The sequence below is a fragment of the Sorex fumeus genome, unplaced genomic scaffold (assembly GCF_029834395.1).
Source record: "Sorex fumeus unplaced genomic scaffold, SorFum_2.1 ptg000018l, whole genome shotgun sequence".
NCBI lineage: Eukaryota > Metazoa > Chordata > Mammalia > Eulipotyphla > Soricidae > Sorex > Sorex fumeus.
Window position 1 is genome coordinate 19,856,759 of NW_026606075.1, and position 27,202 is coordinate 19,883,960.

General features: G+C 39.8%; 1 protein-coding gene across 2 annotated transcripts in view; it reads right to left on the reverse strand.

The window, feature by feature from the left end:
- The window catches only part of ATG10 (autophagy related 10), a 307,540-nt gene that overhangs the window by 26,120 nt on the left and 254,218 nt on the right, over nucleotides 1–27,202 (reverse strand). Inside the window, exon 6 of one of the 2 annotated variants that reach the window (XM_056112566.1) lies at nucleotides 3,697–3,735. The exons of the other annotated variant lie outside the window; for it this stretch is intronic. Within the exon in view, the coding sequence (XP_055968541.1) occupies nucleotides 3,697–3,735 (39 nt within the window). The remainder of the gene's footprint in view (nucleotides 1–3,696; nucleotides 3,736–27,202) is intronic. 2 annotated transcript variants of the gene reach the window in all.

Below are 27,202 nucleotides of genomic sequence, written 5' to 3' on the forward strand. Positions count from 1 at the left end.
TTCTGGGAACAGGGTTTTATAGTCTCTGGGTCTTGGTCGTTGATGGGATTACATGGCGCTGGGGGCAGTTGGTGGATGTAACGCCCATATACTGGAAGATGGGGGATCCCAATGTGATAGGCACCAAATATTTGCGTTACCCAAGGAGACTATACAAGGTTAAATATATATATGTACATAAACACACATACATGCACACACACACACACACTCACACACACACATACACACACACACACATACACACACACACACACACACACATATATATATATATATATATAGTCACCCCAAACTAATTTTCACTGAAGCACCAACAAAACTTGAACCTCTTGACATGGGAATGTGTGACATTGAGAGCAAAACTGGTCAACTAAATACCTGTAAAAACAGAGGTGCCTGAATTATTTAAGGAACTCTATTTTTTTTTTCTTTTTGGGTCACACTCGGCAATGCACAGGGGTTACTCCTGTCTCTGCACTCAGGAGTTAGTTATTCCTGGCGGTGCTCGGGTACCATATGAGATGCTGGGAATCGAACCCAGGTTGGCTGTGTGCAAGGGAAACACCCTACCTGCTCTGCTATCACTCCAGCCCCTATTTAAAGAAATCTTGAGTTCCGTGAATGTAATTTTAAATTAGAAGTCTGGGGCCAGAGTGACGGTATTGTGGGTAATGTCCTTGCCAGGTTCAATCCTCAGCAATGCCTTCCTGAGTGATCCCTGAGCACAGAGATAGAAGTAAACCCTGAGCATTGCCAGGTGTGGCCCCCAAATAAAACATGCATGGTAGCACTGTAGCACTGTCCTCCCATTGTTCATGGACTTTCTCAAGTGGAGACCAGTAACGTCTCCATTGTGAGACTTGTTACTGTTTTTGGCAAATCAAATATGCCACAAGGAGCTTGCCAGGCTCTGCCATGCGGGCAAGATACTCTCCATAGCTTGCCGGGCTCTCTGAGAAGGGCAGAGAAATTGAACCTGGGCCAGCCACGTGCAAAGCAAATGCCCTACCCGCTGTGCTATCGCTCCAGCACCAAATAAAACATAACTTTTTTAAAAAGAAAAAAATAGAATATAAAGTTTGATAATTCAAAAAAAAACAAAAGATCCAAACAATTCGAATCTCCTCATTCATGTAATGAATGTTTACAACTGCCTGATGTCCTGATTATTAACCCATGATGGTGGTGGTGGATTGCTGCACCTCAATGTTTCGGCTCAGGTCTTGCAGGGGAGGTTCACATTCTTGTTCTGGCAGGAACAGAAGCATTTGTGTGCAAAACCCGAATATCAACATTTTAATGAAGCAAGAATCTTAAATAAAAGTTGGCTGATTTCTTTGAAAACCAATTCTAACTTTGCCTCCCCTTTGCTTCTCTTCTCCACAAATCTTGTTTCGTCTCCTCAGAGCCTAACTTTCTTTCCAACCCCACCCCTTGTTCTCTCCTTGAAAACAATCAGTGCTACTTGGGGTGGTCATACTGTTTTTTCAGCCTCTTGCAGCATCCTGCCAGGTTACCTTGGCTCCAGTCTCTACTCTCCCTCACCTGTACATATGCCTGATCATCCCAGGTACCAGGTTTCTGCTACTCTCTTGCTCAAAACCATTCTATATTACTTCTTGCTTATTAAGTGAAATTAAACCCTTTTGTGACTGTTGATCCTTTTCCATATCCTCTAAGAGCTAGAGATCTGAGAATGAGCCTTTTGGAGAGGATTATGCCCATCATTTTCAAGTGCACATACACTTGAAAGCCTGGGGATATGGACTATAGTGGGGGAAAAATAAATCTGTAAAAAAAAGTTCAAGTTACCTGGCTTTATCTTTCATTCCCTGCAAGCTGGTCTCAAACTTATGTTCTCCAGACATCTCTATCTGAGTGGCCTGAACCAAACAAGCCTGGACAAGAGTGAATAGAGTCTTCACTGCGCCAGTAGTCTAAGCTCTATAGGCAGAGCTGAAGACAGCAAATGTTCATCTGAGGTTCATATTTAAAGTGTATTTTAGGCTTGTGTTAATCTGTCTTGCTTTCTATTCTTGATCAACATATTTCCTCACCTCTCAACTGGCCCGCCTACCACTAATATGCTCTCAGATGGCTCACACATACCAAATATTCAAAGACAGTCTCAGGCTTTTCCCATATCTGTCGGTCTGTGTGTCTGTGTGTCTCTCCTTGAAAAAGCCTTCTAGAACCATTTCATTTCACAATAAACAAACTCTTCTTACACTTTCTCTCTGGGATCTGGGACTTTCCCATATACTGCCTATAATATTTCTTAGGATCTTATAATGGAATGTATTGTTATCGACTAATTCTTCTATGTAATCTGTGTATTACTGTCCCACCCTTAAAGATAAGAGACTCTCTTCGGGCTGCTATGTCCAGAGCTATGCTGTCTGCCTGTGCCTTCCACACACACCAACACTAAATCTCCATTTGCTGGTTATTGCTGATTGATCGCAAAAGATGATGCCACTGAGATGCTAAAATTTATCTCTTTCAAGGGGGATCCAGTGAAATTTGGGAGAACTTTTCTCAGCTCAGCGATTGATAATATGACCAAAGTGATGTACAACTAAGCAAAGGAGACCAACCTTTGTTATTCATCATTCTGACTGTGAGCCACTGGTTTTCAGTCATGGACATGTGGACAGTATGTAATAAGGTTCTTTATATTCCAAAGAAGTTGCTTTTGTCATCTACTTAGGATGGATTAGATACATTCTTATCTGATCTAACCTCCCGTGTTAATACCTGAATCTAACAACAAAGGGCAAGGTAAAACAAACAAACAAATAATAATTAAAAAAAAAAAACAGCAGACGAGTGGTATAGGAATGCAACCTTGTTTGTTTGGTGCTATTAGTCACTGTAAATGCATTTGCTATCTCTGTCTGCATCTATTACTCTCACCATCATTTCCGCACAGAGTAAACAAATGTTGCTTATAAACTGCCCTACACGGCCTGTCTTTGCAGGATTGTCTAACCTACTAGCAAGCTTAACAGAAGCAAATGGCTTGTTAGAACCAAGTATATGGCATACGAATCATGATGTTATTCTTAGGACTGTATCAAGCATGGTGTGACTAAATTTTTTAAGCATGATGCTTATTTTCTTTGCAACCTGAAGAACAATATGTCCTGATTGTTATCCTGGCATGTATAGTGCCACTCATGTCTCCACAACAAGCCAGTTTGTGTGCCTTTGAAATTCTGAGGAATAGCTTCTACCTGCCAGAGCCTGAGGCAATCTCCATGTGGGTTGCCATTTACCCCCATGGCAGACTTCCACAGAGTTAGAATCACTACCAGATGGTCCACTGAGTGATGATTGTTTGATGGCAAAAAATATACACGTATGTGAATTCATCTCTATATAAATATGCTATTTAAATTATGTTTTATATTAGTCACCTGCGGCTGGAGCGATAGCACAGCGGTAGGGCGTTTGCCTTGCACGCAGCCAACATGGCCGACCCGAGTTCGATTCCTCCGCCCCTCTCGGAGAGCCCGGCAAGCTACCGAGAGTATCTCGCCCGCGCGGCAGAGCCTGGCAAGCCACCCGTGACGTATTCGATATGCCAAACACAGTAACAACAAAGTCTCCAATGGAGACGTTACTGGGCCCGCTCGAGCAAATCGATGATCAACGGGAGGGTCTTTACCTTTACCTCTTTTAGTGTATTACCTTTGAATTTGGTGGCTGAATATTCTCCTTATCACCAACCTGAGAAAAGATAATTATTAGCAGTAATAGTTGTTATTTATCGTGTATTTGCATACAATATGTCAGGACTAACTCTTAACATTTTATATTAATTATTCTATATAATCCATGTAATAACTCCATCAAGGATAGCTATAATTGTTACCATCTTACAGATGAGAAGACTAAGGCAGAGAAATCAGTAGTGTCTTCTGAGTTACACAACTAGTTTAGAAAAGTCAATATTTGAAACTCAGTAGCTGGATACTACATCAAAGTTCTTAAACATTATGTTACATCCTTTCTTATCTATGGAAATAGCTCTCGTTTAAAGTTGGGAGAGTGTAAAGAAATCATTAATAATACCCCACTGTGCGTATCAGAGGAAAAACTGTGTCAGATAGCTTAAAGGTATTAATAATTCTGTATCTCCATACAGAAATTACAAAACACAGAATTAATAATTCTTTATTACTACTGGGGACAATAGTAATAATTCTGAATTTTCCTCTGTTTATGCAAGGAATCTTAACCTACATACCAAAAAACATACTCAACACAATCATGTGTCCTAAGGAGTTAGTAGTAACTAACAATTTGTCTGGCTAGGTGGCGATCCAGCTAAAGCAAGCACAAAATCATCCAGAATGCTGCTGATCTTTCTATAACACTGGGAAAAGGGTACTAGTCAAATCATCATGGACATTTTCTCCAACAGTTTCTGTTTCTCTAACACAGAGAAAAAACGCACTAATCAATATCACATTTGGCCTACTTCAAGCATGACCTTTAATGTAGCTCAGATACAAGCTTCTCGGCTAACATATTCACTAAAATGGAACATTTCTTTGGTGACTATTCTGATGGGAATGCAAAGTCGGGGCTTCAGATTCAAAATTAACACTGAGTTTGCCGACTCTACCTCAGCCTACCAGTTCCCTGTGGCTCCTCTATATTCCTATGGCATAGCCTTTCCCAAATGGGCACTTCAGTCCCCTGGGCAGCTCTGGAACCATCTCTGGGGGTACTGATGACTTCCGGTGAAAAGGGGGTGGAGGATGCTCTGTTTGTTTTCTTAAAGAAAGTAGATTTACAGGGGAGCACAAAGAGATTTTTTTTTTTCTGAAAAGGAGGCAGTAAGCTCCTCTTTGTAGTTTGAAAACCTCTGCTCTAGCCATTAAAAAGTCCAAGTCATTCATTGGGCAATTAGTGGTTGTTTGCTGCTGTAATCATGTTTATTTCTTTGTATCTATGTTTTGCCTGCCTTTGTATCATCTTATTGCCAGCATCAGGTCTTTTTGAGCCATTTCTACATTGTAGATTCTGAATCCTATGAAGTAACCGGATGCTGCCTTGACTGTTAGCTTCTCTGCTGTTGGAAAAATCCCAGCAGGAACAGACACCAAGGCAAGTGTCTGAATGGCCTTGTTCTTGGGATCATCTGACATCTGAGCATTTTGCAAATTATTGTTGTGCTTGGCACCTGCTTTGCAAGTGGCAGGCAGAAAAGATACATGTGTCACGCCCCACCCTGCATCCAAGGACTGAATCAGATCAGTTCATGTCAATGAATATTAGATCTTACTTATAATGGTCACCTGCTGCTTTTGCATGTTACACAGGACAGAATATGGCCTCTGCTGAGAAAGAGGCTCCACTTAAATAGGAGAGAGAAATCCTTGGACAGTATCCAGCTGTATCCTAATTAGAGAAATGCAGAGGTGCCATGGGGGCTAGGCACACTTGTTCAGAAAGGATTGCTTCACCAGGTGGGAAAGTGTTCCTGTACAGTGCAAACAGAAGCCAAGGTCTATGTGAAAGAGCATGATGTGGAGAGGGGGACACAGAGAGAGACCCCTCTGTGAGAATATGAGAATATGAGAGGAGAATATGAGAGGAATGTGTTGGGGAGAAGCTGGGACTGTGTGTTTCCTCAACTCCAGCAACTTCACCAAGACATCTATTTTTTCTCCTAATAATATTCCGTCTTCGTTCTCCCCACTATTATTGGCTCAGTGTAGTGGATTTTTAACTGGGGGTTGGGAGGAAGGAGGAAATTGCAGTATTTCAAAAGAAGTTCAAGAAACCACTGCATATGTTGGAAGAACAAGAATTCTATGCTAGGGGCTCTGTACCCCTGTTATGTTCTATCGCTTTGCCCTCTTAAGCTACCAGACACCAGCACTATGGCTGCCTGGGGCCTGTTCTCTGGACCTGCCTTTTGGATTCTGCCCACAGTGCTCATTCACTCTAACCCCCTTCTCCATGAGTATGACCAATGTATTCCTCTTTAGCTGGAGGATTTTTCCATCTATGAGACCTTTGCTCAATCTTTCTGGCAGGAAAAGTGCTCTATTCCTTCCCTGCCAACTTAAAGATAGTGTCATGGTACGTCTTACTATTTTGCAATTGCTGGGTTCACAAAACTATTTCCTTACCAGAATCCGAAGACAAGGACTGTATTTTAACTATGTTCTAATCCTAACTTCATGCTCATAATTAATGCCTATATATTATGTTTGTGAATGAGAGGAAAAAAATAAAATATGAACTACTGCTATAGTTTCCCCAGGTTCTCATCATAAGACCAGAAGTCATAAAGCATATAGATCCAAGAGTCTGGCCGAAATCAGCTTATCTAAAAGTGATACTCCCGTGGGGGTCAAGCCTTCTCTCTGACTAGGTGGACTATACCTAACAGAAGATGGAAGTGTTGCAAGGAATTAATCAAGAGTCCTCACAGGGCTGGTGATCAAATCAATGTTGGGCTGCTAACTTGACTTCCCCAGTGAAGAACCTCCACAAGAGAGTCTGGTGAATGTCTTTCACTCTAATGCCCTGGCTGATCATAGTGGACTATTTGAGTTATAAGTCCATTACATGCCAAGGTTCTGTCTCTGGAGAACCTAGTAAACAGTCAGTGCCTATTAAATGTTTACTATTAATATAGCCTTTTCTCTCAAAGAGATGGGAATCAGTGAAAGCACCATCCCAGCATGCTAATTAATTCTCTGTGTGAAAAGAAGTGCTAATCTCCATTTTAAAGCATCAATCATGGAAAATAAACTGAAATGTGACCAGATTTTAAAATGCTTCTTGTTCTAAAATCAGATGTAAATGAAAGCTTCCAGGATTCTGTAAGAGGCGATTATATGGAGCTAAGAAACCCCATTTAAACTCAATCTTCTAGGAAACTTTAAAATACTTTTTCCAGTTTAAAACTGTTCCCTAATATCATCCTTCATATGCTTTCCTTGTCTAAGAAGCTTTGCTCTATAAAAATTTCTCCCAATTTCTGAGTGAATTATTACAGAATTTCCCAGAAGCATTAGCGATGGTTTCTTAGCAACTGTTGATATGTCTCAAAACAACCTGAGACAATCTTCTCTGAGACGTAGAGTCTCTCCCTCTCTCTGCTAACAGAATTCCACAATATGGCACAAAAGATTCGTGTGGCTAAAAATAGCTTCCGACACACATTTTTAAAGTTGAAGGAGTCTTAATGATTTAAGGCTTCGATATCACAGCTTTGGATAGGTGCACCTCAACAACAGTATATCAAAGGGATATGTGTGGAGAGATTTTAGAATCTTTTTCTTTTTTAATCACACCATTAACACTCTTGACATTTCAGAAATAATGTTTATCGATTTTGGTGTTAACACTCTCATAAATTAAGTGATGTAATGGACGGGATTATTGTGCTACCATAAAGAATGTGTCATTCAGATTGTTAACTACATATTAGAAAAAAACATAGAATCTGGATTCAAGTAAAAATAGCCGCAGATATGAAGATGTGTCTATTTTCACTATTCTTTCCTGGTCGGTGCACCAAATACTACTGAACTCATAATAAAAGCAATTAAGAGGCTGTATTAAGAGTCTGTATTCTCCCTGCATGCATGTGCACATACTACTCTCTCTCTCTCTCTCTCTCTCTCTCTCCCCTCTCTCTCCCCCCTCCTGTATCTCTTCAAAGATAAAAATAAGGCATGAATTTAAAGTTAGCTACCCCTCAAAGAAGTCAGTATAAATGAGAACTATTAGAAACGGAGAGAGAAAAGCATTTAGAATCAGCAGCAGAAAAGAAACATGTAGTACACGAAGCAGAAACAGCTCCTAATAATCTGTGAGGCTGCAAGCTTTCACAAAGAACTTGATTATTTTGCTACGAGAAGAGTCAGAATCTAGCCAAAAGCTTTGAAATAGAGTCATGCACATCTGAAAAGGCTGAAGATCACTACTAATGGACAAGTTGAAAGTGTGTGTGTGTGTGTGTGTGTGTGTGCGCGCGCGTGTGTGCAAGCGCACGCGTCTGTGTCTGTGTCTCTGTGTGTGCGCATGCGTGCATGCTCGCAGCAGAACCGGGGAAACAGGCAGGAAGGGAAAGTGGAAGGGGAAGATGGATGGTGGATAGAGCACATATGTATGGGATAAGAACTGTATTTACCTCTCACTGGATTACTAGAAGGAGTCACACAGTTCTTAGACATAACAAGTGCTTAGCAGATGTTAGCTACGATGATGATTGTCATCACGGTCACTTCAATTTCTATATAGGGCACGGATTTTCCTTGGAATTAAGGTAACTTACTCAGGGTCATGAGCACCAGCAAGGGTCCAGGCAGAGACAGATGTCTAGCTGTAAAGTTCATGACCTTTCCAATTTCACTAATAGGTCTAAGCATTCTTCCCAAAGGGGTAAGCGTTTTTGCTTCTATGAAATGGGTTTCAAGTACAAAGGGAAACCTTAGAATTTTAAACTCAAATAAATCTAATGAAAAATCCTAATAGAATGAATTTTATTGGCTAGGCACATTAGAATAATCTATTGCTAAGCCCAGACATTTCCTGGTCATAGGGCAAGTGGCTTTTGCTGAAGTGTTGCCAGTCTGTCATTGATCTCCTGTTCTATACATTTCCAATTAGCATTCTGGGAGTCACACACGGCTGAGGTGACTAACTTATGTTATTTTAAAATAATAAATATTTCTGTGGATGTGATGAATAATTTTTCCATATCAGAACATCAAACTCCATTCATTAAAGAATCCATCAAGTAAGTCTGGGTATAAATTACTTACATCTATATCTGTGTTCTGGTTTGGATGTGAGGAAGAAAAGTTACTTGAAAATAAAAGAGCAGAAGATTTATTTTTAGTCCAGGATATACTTAGAGTTAATAGTCCTAAGCCAGTGTGGCTCAGGGCCAGAGCAAAAAATTCACTAATTTGAATTTCTTTTTTGTTGCCCTTCCTCTTTACTCTCAAACAGACAAGCTAATAAGCAGTGGCGACACAACTAGGATCTACAGAATATTTCTGCAGTTTCTATTTTCTAAATCATCAAGCTGTTCTTTAGTTTTATAGAGCAGTTTTTCAATTGTTGAGGATATTTCTGCAGAAAGGCAATTTGATTTCTATCCTTGGCTTTTCGATTTTACATTCCATCATAGCTAAACATTGATTAAGCCTTCTGCAATACACTCCCTTGCATTTTGGTCTCTGTACTCTCAGACGATCATTATTTATTACCATGTAATAATCTGGAAATACTTTCAAACTATAGTTGATTCAGGTGCTGCATTATCCGCATTTAATGTTAGTTATTTTATTTCAGGAAAATGATGCAGTAAGGTTTCTTAACAAATAGGACATTTATTTGAATTTTTTTTTACAAAATCTATCTAAATATTAATAGTCTTTTCCAGAATATCATCTTTTAAAAGGTTCATGTTTGATAGGTGGTGTTTCAAAATGGCTCAAAAATCCTTATCACTTGTATGTGTATCTCCCTGTAGGTGGGCTGAACTTTATGAATGTCATGACTTGCTTTGAATGAATAGGATATGGTCAGAATGATGGGATGTCACTTGTACAATTAAGCTACAAAAGAATGTAACTCCTAATTTAACACACTTAACTCTTGCACTCTCTCATTTCCTCCCTCTGATGGAGAGGGCAGCCATGTTGTGAGATAGCCACTACAAGAGGCTCACTGGCAAGGAGCTGAATGAAAGCTTCCGTCCCACAGTGTGTAAGGAACTGGGTCCGGCCAGGAATCCCAGCATAAGTTAGAAAGTAAACTCTTCATAGCTGAGCCTTAAGATGATGCCTTCCCAAGAAGTGCAGGACCAGAGGATCTGGCAAAGCTTCACTGAAGTCTCTGGCCTAGAGGGACTGGAAAATAACTGTGAACTGTGTTTTTTTTAAAGCTATTAAATTTGGGGGTAATTTGCTACACAAAAATAAATAAGAAATTAAAGTTCTGGAATATATCATGGCATTATTCAGACTCTATAGTAAATAAATCCTTAATGAGAACTGGGCATGTGGTGGAGAATGAAACATATAGAGTCCTTGTCCTCTGTGGCCAGAAGAAAATTACATGTGTAGCAATTTACATTTGGAACTTGGAGGAGTACTCCCAGCTATTTGACGAGGGTTCCTTCTTCAAGACACGCTCTTCTCTAGAAGGCAGTGGGTAAGCATAGGTTGGTCTGAGCAATTATCTCTGGTTCCAGGTGACGAATGATGTTCTTTGGGTACTGGCACATGTAGGTAGTGATATGTTATTACTCAGATTCTTTTACACATGAAGAATAAGAACAGGTCTTGAATAATTTTTTCCTCATAATTAAAAAAACATCCCATTAGTCTAATCATAATAGTAATTATAATTAGAACCCAATTATAATTGTTGCAAAAACAATGCAACTGCAAATCTTTTGTAAATTAGTAGTCTTCATCTGTGTCTACAAAATTACTCCTATCAAGCTTACAAAATATTCCACATTTAGCTCATTATCTTGCCCATTCTTTTCATTCTAGTTTTACCTATAAAAAATAGCCAAGTAGATTCACATTGCCCTCAAATCTTGTGGCATATTCATTTGTAGTAATTCTGTATTCTTCAAGATCAGATTTTAGAAACATGTTGTCATTTTAGAAGTATATTATTTCTAATTCTAGAAACATGTTTCTAATTTTAGAAATACATTCTCTTTCTTATCCTAATATCTATATATTTTAAAGAGGTACATAAAGATTACCACATGATGGGCCATAGGCATGAGCAGATAATATATTTTTCTAGCTATAGGACACACAATCTGGCCAGTGAGTTGCTTGGTACGCAGAGGTGACACAGAGTAAATGTCATGAATAAACTGGTGAAATCAATTCCAAACGTCTGAGGTGGAATATATTCAAATGCTACTAAAAGACCATCTTTAACCCCAAGGTAAAAACAGTGCAACTCTGGTTTCAAAAAAATGTGTCATTCACTTATTTAGAAAGAATGTTGTCAACAATACAGAGCAGAGATCAGATGGAAACAGAAGTGCGAGAGCAGATTTTGGCACTGCTCACATAGCACAATCCAGGACAGAAAATTCTGCAAGTATTCATCCTTGTGCTAAGCACTGATTTAATGGGGAGGACAAAGATGTACTCACAAAGAGAGTAGAGCAGATGATAAAGTCATTAGTCCAGTTGGCAGCAATATGTACGATGAGTTGGCTCCAACAGGTTAGACGTTGCCTTCAAAATCATCAAACTATTCTCACTGTGCTTCTAGGTTCACCAGATAATATTCTCATTAAACATTAGCTTTCAATAATCATCAGTGCTAAACAGCTACACTAGCTTTTCCATTTATTTAGTAGTTATAAGTCATAAGTTAATACACTGACAGTCTTAGTTTTCCTTATCAGCCTCTTAGGAGTCTGGTTATTATTGTTCAAGCATGTGAAACAAGGCAGTAGCCAGAGGAAGGAAAGCCATCAGTAGAACTGGGAGAGGTGCTTGGAAGCAATGAGGGTAGGGAGACAGAACTAGCAAAGACCATGGTCAGGAAGAACCAAACTCTAAGTCTGAAAAATAATAACTTGTTTCAAACTTTCAAACCTATAGGAAAGTCTAAATTAGACATCAGAGACTGAGAAACAAGGCCAGGATATTTGAATTAAGTTTAAAAAAGAAATAAAACCAAGGAAGGGGCAGGGAACAGAGGCAAAAATCTCAGGACCAAGTGAAATAAAATATATTACTAATATTTTTTTTGACTTGAAAAACTAAGAGAAAAGTGGAATCACTCATTGAAACAAACAAACAAAAAGGCCTGATGAGAGGGAGAGTATATTTGGGGAAGATCTATCATATTTGAGCTGTTCTATGTTTGTGCTGCAGCCATAGCACAGCCAGTAGGGCATTTGTCTTGCACACGGCCATCCTGGGTTCAATTCCTCCATCCCTCTTGGAGAGCCTGGCAAGCTACCAAGAGTATCCCGCCAGCATGGCAAACCTTGGCAAGCTACCATAGCATATTCAATATGCCAAAAACCACAACAAGCCTCACAATGGAAACATTACTGGTGCCTGCTTGAACAAATTGATGAACAATGGGAAGACAGTGCTACAGTGCTATGTTTGAGATGCCATCAAACTATTACACATGCATTGCACAGGAATCTCTGGGTTAAAATTTTATTTATTTATTTTTTTATGTAGGAGTACTGTTATTTATTCAGCCACTGATTGAATTGGGCATGAACTCCGCCTTACTTTTTTTTCTTTCATTTTTTATAATTTTATTTATTGAATCACTGTGAGAGCAGTTACAAAGCTTTCGGGTTTAAATCTCGGTCATACAATGAAACACCCATACCTTCACCAGTGCCCATTCTCCACCACCAAAAATCCCAGTATACCCCCATCCCACACCTTCCCCTTACTTGTGGGGCAGATGATTTCCACATTACTCTCTCTCTACTTTGATCACATTCAATATTTTGACACCAGACTCACCATTATTATTTGGGATTTTACCCCAACACTCAGATCCACTGGAAAGGCAACAGTATACGATTTTGTTTTCTATTGCTGGTTATGAATAACATATGATGTTGTGTGGCCGCAGTAGTGGCTGCGCGATTTTGAAATTCCTAAATTTTAACACTTAAATCTGGAGGGATTTCTGCCAAAACCTGCTGGGTTCTGAGATTTGTTCTCGAGTCTCTGGGATCATGGCCGTAAAGCAGCTTGATCAGGGGCCAGAAAGGCCGTTCATGGACGGCGACTTGGGGTCTCGATGGGGTGGGGAGGAAAGGGCTGGCTCCAACCCTATCCCATGAGGCCTCACGTGTCTCATCACTGAGGGCCCAAACCTGACTGTCCAGTGGCCTCTGGAGATGGCGGCCACCAAGTCGCCTAGGAGGAGCAGGCAGAGGGACAACACCCTTTCCCCCTCTGGGGTGGCCTAGTGACAGTTACCTACTGCGGGGTCCAGACACATTTCTGCCAAAAGCCACTGGGTTTCGAGACTTGTTTCTGAGTCTCTGGGATATGGCCATTAAGCATCTTGATCAGGAGCCATAGAGGCTGTTTGTGGGTGGCAACTCGGGGTCTTGTTGGGGTGGAGAGGAAAGGGCCGGCTCCACCCCCATCCTGTGAGGCCTCGCGTGTCTCATCACTGCGATCCCAAACCTGACTGTCCAGTGGCCTCTGAGGATGGCGGCCACTGAGCCACCAGGAGGAACAGGGCAAGGCACGAAACCTATTCCCACCTGGGTTGGCCCAGTGCCGGTAATCTACTGCAGAGACTGGACGCATTTCTGCCAAAAGCTGCTGGGTTTTGAGATTTGTTTCTGAGTCTCTGGGATCATGGCCGTTAAGAAGTTCAATCAGGAACCAGAGAGGCCATGCCTCCAATTATATAACTGAGCCCAAGGTGGTGTGTGGGTGTGTCTCCCACATACATAACTTTTGGCTGTTTACTTTCTTGGTAAACTTTTCCCCAAGTTTTTGGGGTCTGGCCAAAGGCACAGCAGCAATATTGGGGTATCTGGAAGTCTGAAGGCGCCATCAGGCTGCTGATGCACTTGCCTCACAGGTAAGATTGACCTGCTGGCGGCACCATATGCCCTGGGTTGAAATTTTAACTTTAGCGTTACTGGCTTATAAAACAGAAGACCTCATGACCTAAAATGGTATAGAATCACTTAGGAAGAGATCACAACTTGAAGCTCTGGAAATACTTTATCCCAAATAGATTTAAGATGCACAGAATACATTTGAGAAATAAGGTTACTAGAGAAACGGCAAATGATGCACTGTTTTTTCGGTTTTTTTTGGGGGGGGGGTCACACCCAGCAATGCTCAGGGGTTTCTACTGGCTCTGCAGTCAGGAAGTACTTCTGGCAGTGCTTGGGGGATCATATGGGATGTTGGGGATCGAACCCATGTCTGCTGTGTGCAAGGCAAACATCCTCCCTGCTGTACTATTGCTCCAGCCCTTGTTTTTTCTATATACTATCAAATGAACCTAGATAGTACTTTTTTTTGGGGGAGGTCACACCTGGAGATGTACAGGGGTTACTCCTGACGCGTGTACTCAGGAATTACTTCTGGCGGTGCTCAGGGGACCATATGGGATGCTGGGAATCGAACCCGGGTTGGTCGCGTGCAAGGTAAATGCCCTACCCTCTGTGCTATCATTCCAGCCCCGATAGTACCTGTTTTATTCCAACAGAACAGTACAATGTTACTCATACCCTCTTACTCTACTGAATCCAGTGTTTTCGAACCTTTTCTCAATCCAATGGTTTCGAACTTTTACATCTTTACTAATACGAAAGGTTAAAAAATGGCAGCTCAGGGGAGTCTGAATTTGCATCACTCTATTTTATAAATGAGCCTGCATATCTTTTTAATACTCAAGTCACTTGCTCGTACCTATCTGTGAAGGCACACCATCTCTGAGGGGACAGTATCCCAAGATAGAGGAAAATGAAAGTGTTGGCACAGCAAGGGAAAGGATCCCATGGCATGGAGACATAATGAGTCAGAGAAAAGGGAGTGACTGCAGGAGTCACACTCTGGAGTAAGAAATTATTTAGGATCCAGGGCACAAAGCAGGGGTTAATGTTGGAAAAAGTCAGGTCCATTTTCCCCAAGAAAACAGGAGCAAAGTACCTGGACACAGATGCCAAACGCTCCTGCACTGGTGCCTGATAAGAAGAGATGACACTCTCTTGCTTATAACTGCTCTCAAGTGGGATCTGAGTTGGGGAGGCAGGAGAGGGAAAGGTCTGAAATCTTGTTCTGAGCAGTGGCAAAGGGAATTTGAAAGAAGACTGCATAGAAAGGGGGTGGGGGGAGGGGGGTCTACATGTTTTTTTGAGATCGCAGTCATCCATTTGAAGTAAGCTCTGATAAAGTGACTGTGTGATTTCTCTCCAGGAATGTTGAAACACATGCAGGTGTGTTTCAAAGTGAGACAAAGAGAGGCTAGTGGGAATATGGAGAATATATATGAGGAAGAGACTAATCCAGGAGAATAACCAGGCAAGGTCGTGTTGAATTTGCCCTGGACTCAGTGAGGCTGGAGATTTTATACAAATGAAGAAATCTTGAGTTTGAGATGGGCAGGGAAGAAAAGGCTGAAGGGGAAGTAAGATTCTTTCAGTAGAACCAAGATTCAGGTAAAGATACTGGCTGAAAGAAAACTTTAGTGGAATGGCAGAGTATGAAAGCATTTCTCTGGGAAGAGGAATTCTAGAGAACACAGTGAAAGGTTGGCATGAAGACAAAATTGGTAAACAGAGTCCAGGGATAAGGAAGGGCAAAAAGAATGAATGGATGAATGAAGCATTTATTTCAAGGGCAAAAGCAATCCAGAATTTATACATTATACATAAGAAGTATTAAAATCACAATATAGTACATGATATGAGTCAATGTAAATGTAAACTCTGAAATAATTCACAAAAATGTAAATTTTTAGCAGATAATATTGCAACCAGCTCTCCCTGGGCTTACGATGTTACAGTTTTGTTGTGCACTATGGAAAGAAAGTGTCTTACAACTGGGAGTTATTATGCTGAAATTAAAACCCGGAAGTTTTCTTTATGATAAGCCTTCTTATCTTTATAAAAGAAATTTTAAATTCTAATTAAACTTCTAAATTAACCTAAATAGAAGCACAGCTGATTTAATAGAATCCTAGATTTTCAAATTACATGGAAACATGGATGTCTTGTAGTTCAACCAATCTCATCCTAAAGGAAAGAGTAAAGACCCCCATCCTGCAGACTCCCACTTCCGTGGCTTCTCATCATGTATTCTTTAATTCAGAGGTCCCCAAATTTATTGGGCCTTCCACCCCTGGAAATCTACCTTTCACCGGTCCAGGGTGGTTGAGGGCTTGGGGTAGGGTGGGGGGTTGGCTTGGGGCTTCCAAGTATAGCCCATGTTGGGAAATATCACTTTAACTTATGTGTGTATGTGTGTATGTATGTTTGTGTTGTATGTTTATATATAGGAGAGAGAGGAAAGGGAGAACTAGATAAAATTCTATTTTTTTATTTTTAAAATCAATATTATTATAGTTTATAAAAATGTTACAGTTTACAATAGCACTGTAGCACTGTCCTCCCGTTGTTCATAGATTTGCTTGAGCGGGCACCAGTAACATCTCGCAACAAATTGTGAGACTTGTTGTTACCGTTTTTGGCATATCAAATACGCCACAGGTAGCCTGCCAGGCTCTGCCGTGCGGGTGGGTAGCTTGCCAGGCTCTCCAAGAGTGGTGGAGGAATTGAACCCGGGTCGGCCATGTGTAAGGCAAATGCCTTATCTGCTGTGCTATCGCTCTAGCCCATAGTTTACAGTACCAATATATGAAATTACTATACCGAACCATCATAAATTCTCTACCACTGTCTCTGTCACCAGTATTCTGCTTTTCTTTCCCCATGCTTTGGTACTTGTCTTTGTATTTCAGTGCCAAGGGTCTGGCATTGTTCAATACTGTCTGTTCTCATTTTGTCCCTCTATATCCCACAGCTTTAACTCTTGTTCTACTAAAATCTCACAGCACCAGGGCTGTTTTCCTCATAACTCTTACAAAGATGAAAAAACCTGTGACCGGAGGTGGCAAAGGTGTTATCCCTCTCACAGCCAATTCCAAGTATTTCTCCCAATTTCTCCAAAGCCCCAATATTCTGCAAAAGCCCCTGCCCATGTAAGTTCTATGCTGGGGGTGGGGGTTAGGGGGGATAGTTTGTAGGCATCAAAAAAGTGGGAAACAAACAAACACATATGATTGTAGAAGCACTAGCACAAGAGGGAAGCCAGGAACGTGAGTCTAACAAGTGGAGCTGCCATGTCTGTTACCAGAGCTGATTCTGAAAGCTCAGGGGCCCTTGTTTGCACAGTGAGCACCTGGGGGATGTTCAAAAGACCTACATTCACAAGTCAGACTGCCAGAAACAGGCCTGTCCTACATCAACTGAGGTCAAACTTGGAAACATCTCAATTCTTAGCTGGATCAATGTGATCAAAAATTGCTAGTTGTCTTAAACCAGCTGCTTGTCTGGAGCAGAAATAAATCCTCTCTGGAGACAAATACTCTCTCACAGAGTCTTAGGTTCTCCCTAGGTGGTTTTACTTATTCATTTTTTAAATGTGAAAACAATGGTAATAAGAAACTAATATATACATTCATGTCTATATTTTACATCTATGCATATGCATATGCATATGAAAAGAAGACCAAAACCCAAAGGGGAAAACAGACAGCAGAAACAACCCACACAGTCAAGATACAGGGGTTAGCAGACATAGACTTCTGTTAAAAAAGGGTTTTCAACCAGGAAGTGCAAACTTAAAATCTGTATACCTTTGGTAACTGATACTGTTTTCAGTTTTAATTTTATTTGAATCACAGTGATTCAGTAAAATACATAGTTACAAAGTTGCTCCTGGTTGGGTTTCAGTCATACAATGTTCCAACACCCATCCTTTCACCAGTGTACATTTGGGACCACCAATGGTCCCAATTTCCCTCCCACCCTCAATCCCACTCCTGCTCCCAAACTGCCTGCCCCTATAGCAGGAATTTTTCTTCTTGACTGTGCTTTTCTTGATTCCGTTTTTAAACTATATCTGAAAACCAGGGAGATGCATTAGTTCTACCATGTGTATAGGAGGTATAAATGGTGTTTATACATTTCTTCTTATTTTTTGGTACCAGTCTGATGCTTTTTTATTTGCTCAATCTCTGAACAACTCAGAGGAGCACATGATGTTTTCGTCCATCCCCAACATATTCCTGACATATAAAACTTAAGACATTTTAAGAAAAATTACAATCCAATTTTTCTTATGAATATGCATGAAATGTAGCCTGCCCACACGGCAGAGTCTGGCAAACTCCCCGTGGCGTATCCAATATGCCAAATACCAGTAACAATGATGGGTCTCATTCTCCTAAAGAGCCTTGAATATAATCTCAGGGCTAGGATGAAGGAGACGTTACTGGGGACTGCTCAAGGTAATCGACGATTAACAGGATGATTTGTGATTTTGTGATGCATGAAAATACAAATATCTGCAAACTACACCAAGCAACATTAAAAGGACAGTGTTTTAAAAACAAGACCCCCCCTCCCCAAGAAATGCAAGGTTGATTTAATTATTTGAAACTCAAAGATGTAGTTTACCATATTAGAAGACTAAAAAAGAAAAATAATCTCGTCATCTCAAAAGATATAAATTGCACATTTGATTATCCCTAAAAATTCTTAAAAAAAAAAACAGTAAATTAGGAATAGGCAAAAACTACCTTAACCAGAAAAAGAATACCTAAAACAAAATCTAATGCAAACCTCATACTTAAAATAAGAAGTTTGTTTTCTGAAATTGTGAACAACAAAAAGTGATATAGAATTATCACTTCTATACAACAATGTACTGAAGACCATAGACAAAGCATAAGCTAAGACAATTCAGCAGATGCCATGCCAGATATGGAACCATAGATAGTATAAAGGTGTTTGTTTTGCATGCAGCTGACTTCAGTTTAATTCCTGGCAATGCATTTGGTCCACTGGGTGTCACCAGAAGTGATCCTTGAGAATAGAGCCAGGATTAAAATCCTGAGAAGTCCTGGATTTGGCCCAAAGATAAAATTGAAAGATATGCCAGATAAATAAGCAGAACACCGAAAAAAAATTTAAAGTAATGGCATACAATAATATAAATTTACAGATTGGAAAAGTCAATATTGAAAATATTTCCATTCATCAGATTACTATTTATATTTTTTCAATTTATAAAAGTTCCAACATAATTCTGTAGAAATTGTCAGTCAAAAAATTTAAATGAAAATTTTAAGAGTCAAGAATTGCTAACAAGGGGCTGGAGCAATAGCACAGCGGGTAGGGCATTTGCCTTGCACGCGGCCCACCTGGGTTCGATTCCCAGCATCCCATATGGTCCCCTGAGCACCACCAGGTAATTCCTGAGTCCAGAGCCAGGAGTAATCCCTGTGCATCGCCAGGTGTGACCCAAAAAGTAAAAAAAAAAAAAAGAATTTTTAACAAAAATAAGAATATATTAGGCAACTCTTTTCTCTTCTTTTCTTTTCTCCTCTTCTTTTCTTTTTTTTCTTTTCTTACATTCATTCTCATCCTAACTTTCATTCTCAACTTGTACTATATAGGCAACCTTTTCTACTGTTTATCAAGACTAAGCATAAACCTACAGTAATAAAGACAGGGAAGTACTGACATAAAACTAGATAAATGAACAGAAAAGAGAATTCAGAGACAGACTCATGTATATGATGAAACTTTTTAGTAAGGATAGTGACAGAGCAATATGAAAAAGACAATCATTAGAGTAAATGGTGCTATGTCAATTGGGCATGAATACTAGAAAAAAATAAAATTTAAGTTCTCATCATAAAGAAAAACCAGCTCTGAGAGGCTCACAGAAATAATCTGAAAGGTAAGATCTAGACTTTAGATAACAAAACTGCCAGTAGCACAATAAACAGGTACATGTGGCAATGTAAATTTACTGAAATTAAAGACAGTTAAAAAACTCAGTTCCTCAAGTCACACTAGATATACCTCTAGAAGCTTGAAAGCTCATGTAGTTATGACTATTGCATTGGATAGTACATATATAGTATAAATACACACATAGTATCTTCATAAAAAGTTCTATTGGACTAAAGAGTACTTAGTTGTTTTCATGATCTTGGATAGATAATTATCTCAAATAGGCTATAACAAAGTTCAAAGAAGAAAAACCTCATAAATGAGAATAAATTAACATGACAAACTATGCTGAGACCACTCTCCACACGCATGAAGTTACTGGCAGAGGGACAAAGGCACACGGGTCCCGGGACTGAGATCTCCAAGCCTACTCGGATTGGGGCTGAGCATCCTCCACCCAGATCCTCCAAATTCCAGTAGGTAGGGGTCACACCCACCAACTGGCCCTCTGGTGCCGTGTAATCCCATCAACAGCCAAGACTCAGAGACTATAAAACCCAGCTCCCGGAAGTGACATCTTATTATCTCATTCCTACTTTGGACAAACTGGCAGACTACCGAATGTAACCTGCCCACATGGCAGAGTCTGGCAAACTCCCCATGGCGTACCCAATATGCCAAATACCAATAACAATGATGGGTCTCATTCTCCTAACCCTGAAAGAGCCTTGAATATGGCACTTTTTAAAAAAATCTCAGAGCTAGGATGAAGGAGACGTTACGGGGGCCTGCTTGAGGCAATCGACGAATAACAGGATGTTTGTGATCGTCGTGATCGTCGTGACAAACTATGGGTTATCAAAAATGTCAGTAAGGAAATCAAAAGCCAGACTGACATGAGAAACTATTTCCTATGCATATCCTCACCAATAGACTCACACCCAAACTAGATCAAAACTCTTACAAAGCAGTAAGGAAAAAAAAGGTAGGCAATCCAGAGCTGGAGAGACAGTATAGGGTTTAAGGTGCCTGTCTTGCATCCTTATACTTCCCTCCTCATTGCTGGGATGAACTGATCTGAGATCTTAGCATTTGGTTTCATCTTTTCTTCAGCACAAGTCCCACTAAAATTGAAGATGCCTTTTGACCAGGCAACACTCTGGCCTAGGCTTTCTTGGCTTTCACTTCATTTAAGAGCTCCTACAGTTAGGGAGGACAATTTCACCACCTAGAGTCATCCATCTGCTAAAACCATTCTCAAAATAAAATTATTTAATTTTTTATTATTACCACATATTTTCTTATCTTTTTAGATTCTTAGTCAACTGCTTCAAATAATCAGTTCCTTGACTTCATGGGAACCTTTAGTTGTCATTTTCTATGAGCAAACCTTGTTGCTTCCTTATTAAATCTATATATGTTTAATCTTGGTATGTTTATATATATTAAAGATTTGGATTTTTTTTTTAAGAGGAGAGGCTTGGGTCACATCTGGCTAGTGCTCAGGGATTACTTCTGGCCCCTGTACTCCTGATAGTGTTTTGGGGACCATATGTGCTATACCGGTGACAGAACTAGAGTCCTGTTTAAACATAAAATGTATTCTTTGTAACTTCATTCACTTTCTTACCAATATTTTCCACTACCTGTCTGTTGCTTTACTACCTTAATATCAGGCAAAAACGCAACTATGACTGGCTTTATTTGGTACTTGCATTTGGATTGCTGAATACTGCTTGAGGAGATACAGAGCTTGATAGTCCTCAACAGGCCCCTCTATGACTTCGACTTGAACTGACAAATTTCTCTAATCTAGTAGTCTATCCTCATGGAAGTGACTTCTTTATTCTCTCTAAAACTCCGAAATTCTCCTTAGTGAACAAATGAGCTCACTTCCAACTTCATGAAAAAAATAGAAACCATAAAATATCCTTTCTTGCCAAAGTAAAAATACATCTGAATCTATAACCATATTTTGTTCTCTATAACTTCTGTTACAATGGAAGAAGGTTCTTTCACCACCCCCACATCTTCTGGGACTTTATTCTTTCAACTCTCTCCCACCTAAATCTTTCCTCTCTTCTGACTCTTTCCTATCATTTTCATTTTTGTTTGGGTGGTGGTGATGGTGGTGGTGGTGGGAGGAGGGGGACTGGGTTTGGGCCACACTTGGCAGTGCTAAGGACTTACTCCTGGCTATGTGCCTAAGGGTTATTCCTGGTAGTGCTCTAGGGGCTACATACCATGTCAATGATCAAACGAGGGTCAGCCTTGTGTTAGTAAGTGGTTATGCCCTGTACTATCCATCCAGCCCTTTCTATCAGTTCTTAAATAATGAAGCCTTCTTCATATTAAAAATAAACAAATCAATTACAATGAAACATAAAACCTTCTTTCCACTCCATTTTCTTTTCTAAGAATTATCCTATATTCCATTTCTAATTCTTTTCCCTTCCTTTGTTTTGATTTTGGGCTACAGCCAGTGGTGGTTAGGGCTTACTTCTGCCTCTGTGTTCAGGAATCACTTTTGGAATTGCTCAGGGGTCCATATGTGGTGCATAGATCAAAACAGGGTTGACTGCATGTAAGGCAAGCACCTAATCCCTATACTATCTCTCTGGCCCACCTTAGAATTCTTACTGACTCACATTCTAGTTAATAGGACATATGGAATTTGTTAATCAATAAGAAACATCAGATATTCTCTCATAAATACACAAATTCTACCATGAAATAATTTGTTCTTATGTTTGAAAAAAATCAGCAAATATTCATCTATAAAAAGCTCTTTAGTTAATACTGGTGAAATGATTGGTGTTTTTCTATTGTTCTGTTTCTTACTTTACTCCCTGCCGCCCTCCTTCCTTCCGTCTCATCTAGGTTTTGTTTTTATCTTCCTTCTTGCTTCCCTTATGCTCTTCCTCTACCTTCCCTTACTTCTTGCAATACTTGGGAGTTTCTCCTAGCTCTTGGACTATGTGGGGCTGGGGATTGAACCCGGCCTCCTGTATGCAAAGCATGCACCTAGCTTTAGCAATCTCTCTGGTCCTTGTGTTGCTTTATCTTAATACTAGTAAAAATTATCCCCCAAATTTCTAACACTTACCATGTTTCCTTTTAAAATGGTATCAATATTAGCATTTAGAATTGAAAATGCCCTGTGGTTGAGATAATTGATCAGAGGAACCAGTCCACTTTCTTTTTTTTGAAGTAAATAGATTTTATTTGGAGGATTTTTAGTATGGAGGGAGGGAGAGGGAGTGAGAGAGTACAGTTAGACACGAAAGCATGAAAGTACACATCTCAAGAGGGGAGATGCGGGCGACACATGTGCTCGGGAACCACATGTGCTTGGCCACATGGGCGTAAGCAGCACATGGGCTCGGGCAGCAAATGCGCCCAGTCCACTTTCAACTGAAACACTTGCAGAAAATACTATGAGAAATCTATCTATATAACATATTGAACATGAGAGCTGAATATACAAATTGAATTTAGTAATGTTTAGGGGGCCTTATGTTCCCTTAGTGAAAGGTCATATTAGCCATTAATTTGTCACTGAAAAAATAGGGATATTTACTATTCAGAAAAGTCAAGCAAAATAGGAGTTACGACTATGTCTTCAATTATCCAAATGTACTACAAATTATTCTAGGGCAATATTTTTCCAATTAAAACATAACAGATGCTTTTCTTTATAATGATTCTAAATGAAAGCAATACTTAGACTTATGGATTCAGATTTGGGAACTACAGGAAGTGAACTTTACTTCCTGCTAAACTCCAGCCCTTGGCAAGAGTTATCAGAGCACTCAGGCTCAGCAGAGGTTGTTCTTATTACAGTAAGGCTGGAAAAGTCACTGGATAAATAAAGACAGTGGGGTGAAGATAAAATAAGGCATCCCTTATTTTATTTCCAAACCACTAACTGGAAAGTCATCACTTCCTTAGACTGATTTGAAAAACTTCTCATCTTGGGGTGACTGGTTGGTATTTCAGACTTCTTTCATTTCTGTCCAACCTGAGTGAAGAAACTATGTGGGCCTGGGGATTGAACCCTTGTTCGGGATGGTTAGATAGTGCCTGTTAAACTTGGTGATAATGTTGGTAGGCCAGAATTAAAGAGGGAATGTTTAATTAATGTAAGGAACCAAGCAAAGTCAATCCAGGCAAGGGTAAGTTGAAGTTGTACATCAGGAAGGTCATTCTCAAATAACAAGTACCAAGTACCAAGTACCACTGGAACTGGGGGGGACCCATACCAGGGTTACATAGCAAACTGTTACTAGAGTCCAAGAGAATATCAGATGAGATTAGCCAAAGATTGTGTAGTGGCAAGGAAGAAGGGGACTTTCAACAAATAACAGTGTGGCCCGGAGGACAACCATCAGGGAGTTTGAGTCCAACTTTCCATCTTAGCCGAAGAATTCCCTAAATTTTCAAAGAGCAAGGCAGACACCAATGTCACTGATGTAGGTATCAGGCAATGGTGTAGAACAGTAAACTCTTAGTTTCCAAAGGGAGTTTTCTGCCTCTAAGTGATTTACCTACCTAGTGCTAGAATGGAGAACTGATTTAAACACCTTGATCATCTTTCTCTAAGCCATGTAATTAGTTGTTAGAAGCTGCTTTGGTTTGCAAGAATGAACTTTGGTATATTCAAGGATATTCGGCATCATGAAATTCAAGAATGCATTTTTATTCAGTTGGGCTGGAGCGATAGCACAGTGGTAGGGCGTTTGCCTTGCACGCAGCCAGCCCGGCCAAGCTGGGTTCGATTCCTCCACCTCTCGCGGTGAGCCTGGCAAGCTACCGAGAGTATTCAACATGCCAAACACAGTAACAACAAGTCTCAAAATGGGGACGTTAATGGGCCTGCTCGAGTAAATCAATGAACAACGGGAGGACAGTGAACAGTGGACAGTGCTTCAAAAACTAGTAAGTGCAGAGGAAGGCCTCACCCAATGATCTCAATTAAGAGCAAAATTATTTTTTTCCTGAGCAATATGTCATAATAAAAATACAGTCTTGTATATTCCTGCTAAACTCCCTCAAAAGGTAGATCTAACATGCTTCAATACTATAGATCACAGCCAAAAAACAAAGCAATGCAAGTTGCCTCACTTTAATCTAGCAATCACGGGAATATCTATACTACAATCGTTTAGCTCAAATATTTTCAATTGTTTTAAAGCAGTAGAAAATTTTTGGCAAAAAGTGTTTATGGAACCCTCAAACAAAAAAAGTGTAATACTATGATTGAACAAGTTGGAGAACTTTGAGAATCCTTATTCATTTGGCCTCTTTCAAATATGTGCCTTCTTCACCGCAGCCCCAATCTCTCATGCACCCCAAATACAAAGAACCATTCCACTCACATATGGGCTTTCCTGAGTCCAGTATGAAACCCATACTAGCTCATAAATAACTTCAAGTGACATAGTACATGAAATGGTAATATATTAAGATAGAAGTAATTTTAATTGGGAACATTTAAGAAAGACCTAGTACAACTGTGGATTGTGAAATGCCATTTCTCGTGATGCCATCTCACAGAGAAACACTATGAAGAGGATTCTCATAGCCCAGATGAACTATTTCTGCTCTTGTAGTCTTGGGACTGTTCTCCCATGTACTGTCAATCCCTGGCCACTAAATAACATGCCAAATAAATTTGAAGTTTCTTCCCCTGAGAAAGGAAATTTGATAACCACTGACTATATTAACTTTTTTCCTCAGTAAACCTTAAATGTGAGTTTGTGAATATATTGTAGGAAAACGACAGATAAACTATTCTTCAACTGACCAATGTAGTGTTATACTTTGTATAGAACAGAAATTAGATCTACTCATTTTATAGTAGTTGTGGGTTAATGATAATAGCTCACAGTCTTATAATCAACTATGTGACAAGCATTATATTAATTTTATCACATGCATTAACTGAGACAATTCTCAAAACAACTCAATGTTGTAACCTTTTTAATAGCCCTAATATGGGAACTAATATCTCATTTTGTGAATGATAAAGGTGAAAGGACAAATAACTCATCTTTACTGCTAATAAGTAGAAGAATATAGATGAGAACATAAATGTTTCCAACTTCAGAGTCAAACTCCTAATCTATTAGAAAAAAAATGGTTGGTCCAGCGATATATTACTGCATCAAAGTGAAATGCATATTAAAGTGAAATGCAAAATCAGAATCTACCACGGGTAGTTGTAGAACTTATTGGAAAGATAGAAAAGAAATTTTTTAGATGACTTTTCAGTAATAATTCCCAAAGCTCAGTAGTTATTCCCAAAGCTATGCCAGAAAGCTGGGCTGGAACAATAGCACAGCGGTAGGGCATTTGCGTTGTGCACGGCGGCCGACCTGACCAACCCGGGTTCTATTCTTCTGCCCCTCTCAGAGAGGAGAGCCTGACAAGCTACCAATGCCAAACACAGTAACAACAAGTCTCACAATGGAGACATTACTGGGCCTGCTTGAGCAAATCAATGAACAACGGTAGGACAGTGACAGTGACAGTGACAGTGATGTCAGAAAGCTGGACTCCATCAGCCTCTTCTTAGACTGAGCATTTGCCTTTACAGAATAATGCCCCAATGCCACAATCAGAAACCTGCCTCTACTCTGACCACCTCTACGCTCAGCTGAAAGTAACACCAGTGAAGTAACTGCTTCTGCTTCCCTAGAGACCCTTCTAATTTGGTGACTGCTTTGACCAAGCACTTGTGCTCTGTGACCGAATCACTCAGAGAATTACATGAGGTAGACCTTTCATACTTCCAACAACGAATTCCTGCATATTCTTCCACTGTACAAACCCTACACAGATGCTTCAGATATGATGAGCCAAGATCAAATTCAGGTCTCTATCTAAAAGTGATACAGAATACTGGGTTCGCTCGAGCAAATTGATGAACAACGGGAGGACAGTGCTATTATAGAAGACTGGGCTTTTGTTTTTCAATGTTTGCAGTACAGACAAACTGCCTGGAAGAAGGGTGAAATGAATGTTAAATTTTAATCCATTAGAGGCACTTCAGGTTTCAAAAGATTTGGGTGTCTTGTTGAGGAGTTTCTGATTAGAGTGGCAAAATTCTGTGTCTCAGAAAAACTTTCAATGTTATTGTCAGATTCTCAAAGGGGTTTGTGTCCTTTAAAAGACTCCAACCTAGAAAAGAAAGACTCCAACCTACTCTAATACCTCTTTAATATGACAACTTAAGCATAAGATTAGCATAGTGAAAGAAATTAATGGATAAAAAAATTAGTTTTTGAGCTTTCCTGGATTCATGAACCAAATTCAAGGTCATCATTTTTGTTCAGATTTGACCTTTTGCATGTTATTCGATGTCTTTGTGCCTAGGTTTCTGGTTCCTTAAAATGTAGAGAATAGAAGGGTGTTCAGAAAGTTAAACAAGAGTGAAACGTACTTAAAAAATACCTACCACATGGAAAATGCTCCCAAAATGTTAGTTATTGTCACTGGAATAATGTTCAGACAAAAAAAGCTTTAATCGTTTTCTGTTTTTGTTTTTAGTCCACTCCTGGCACTATGCTGAGGGTATCACTTCTAGTAATGCTCAGGGGACCAAATGTAGTGACAGGGATCCAATCAGGGTGAGTTGCATGCAAAGTAAGCATCTTACCTCCTTTAGTATCTCTCCAGTCCCTAAATTCCAATCTT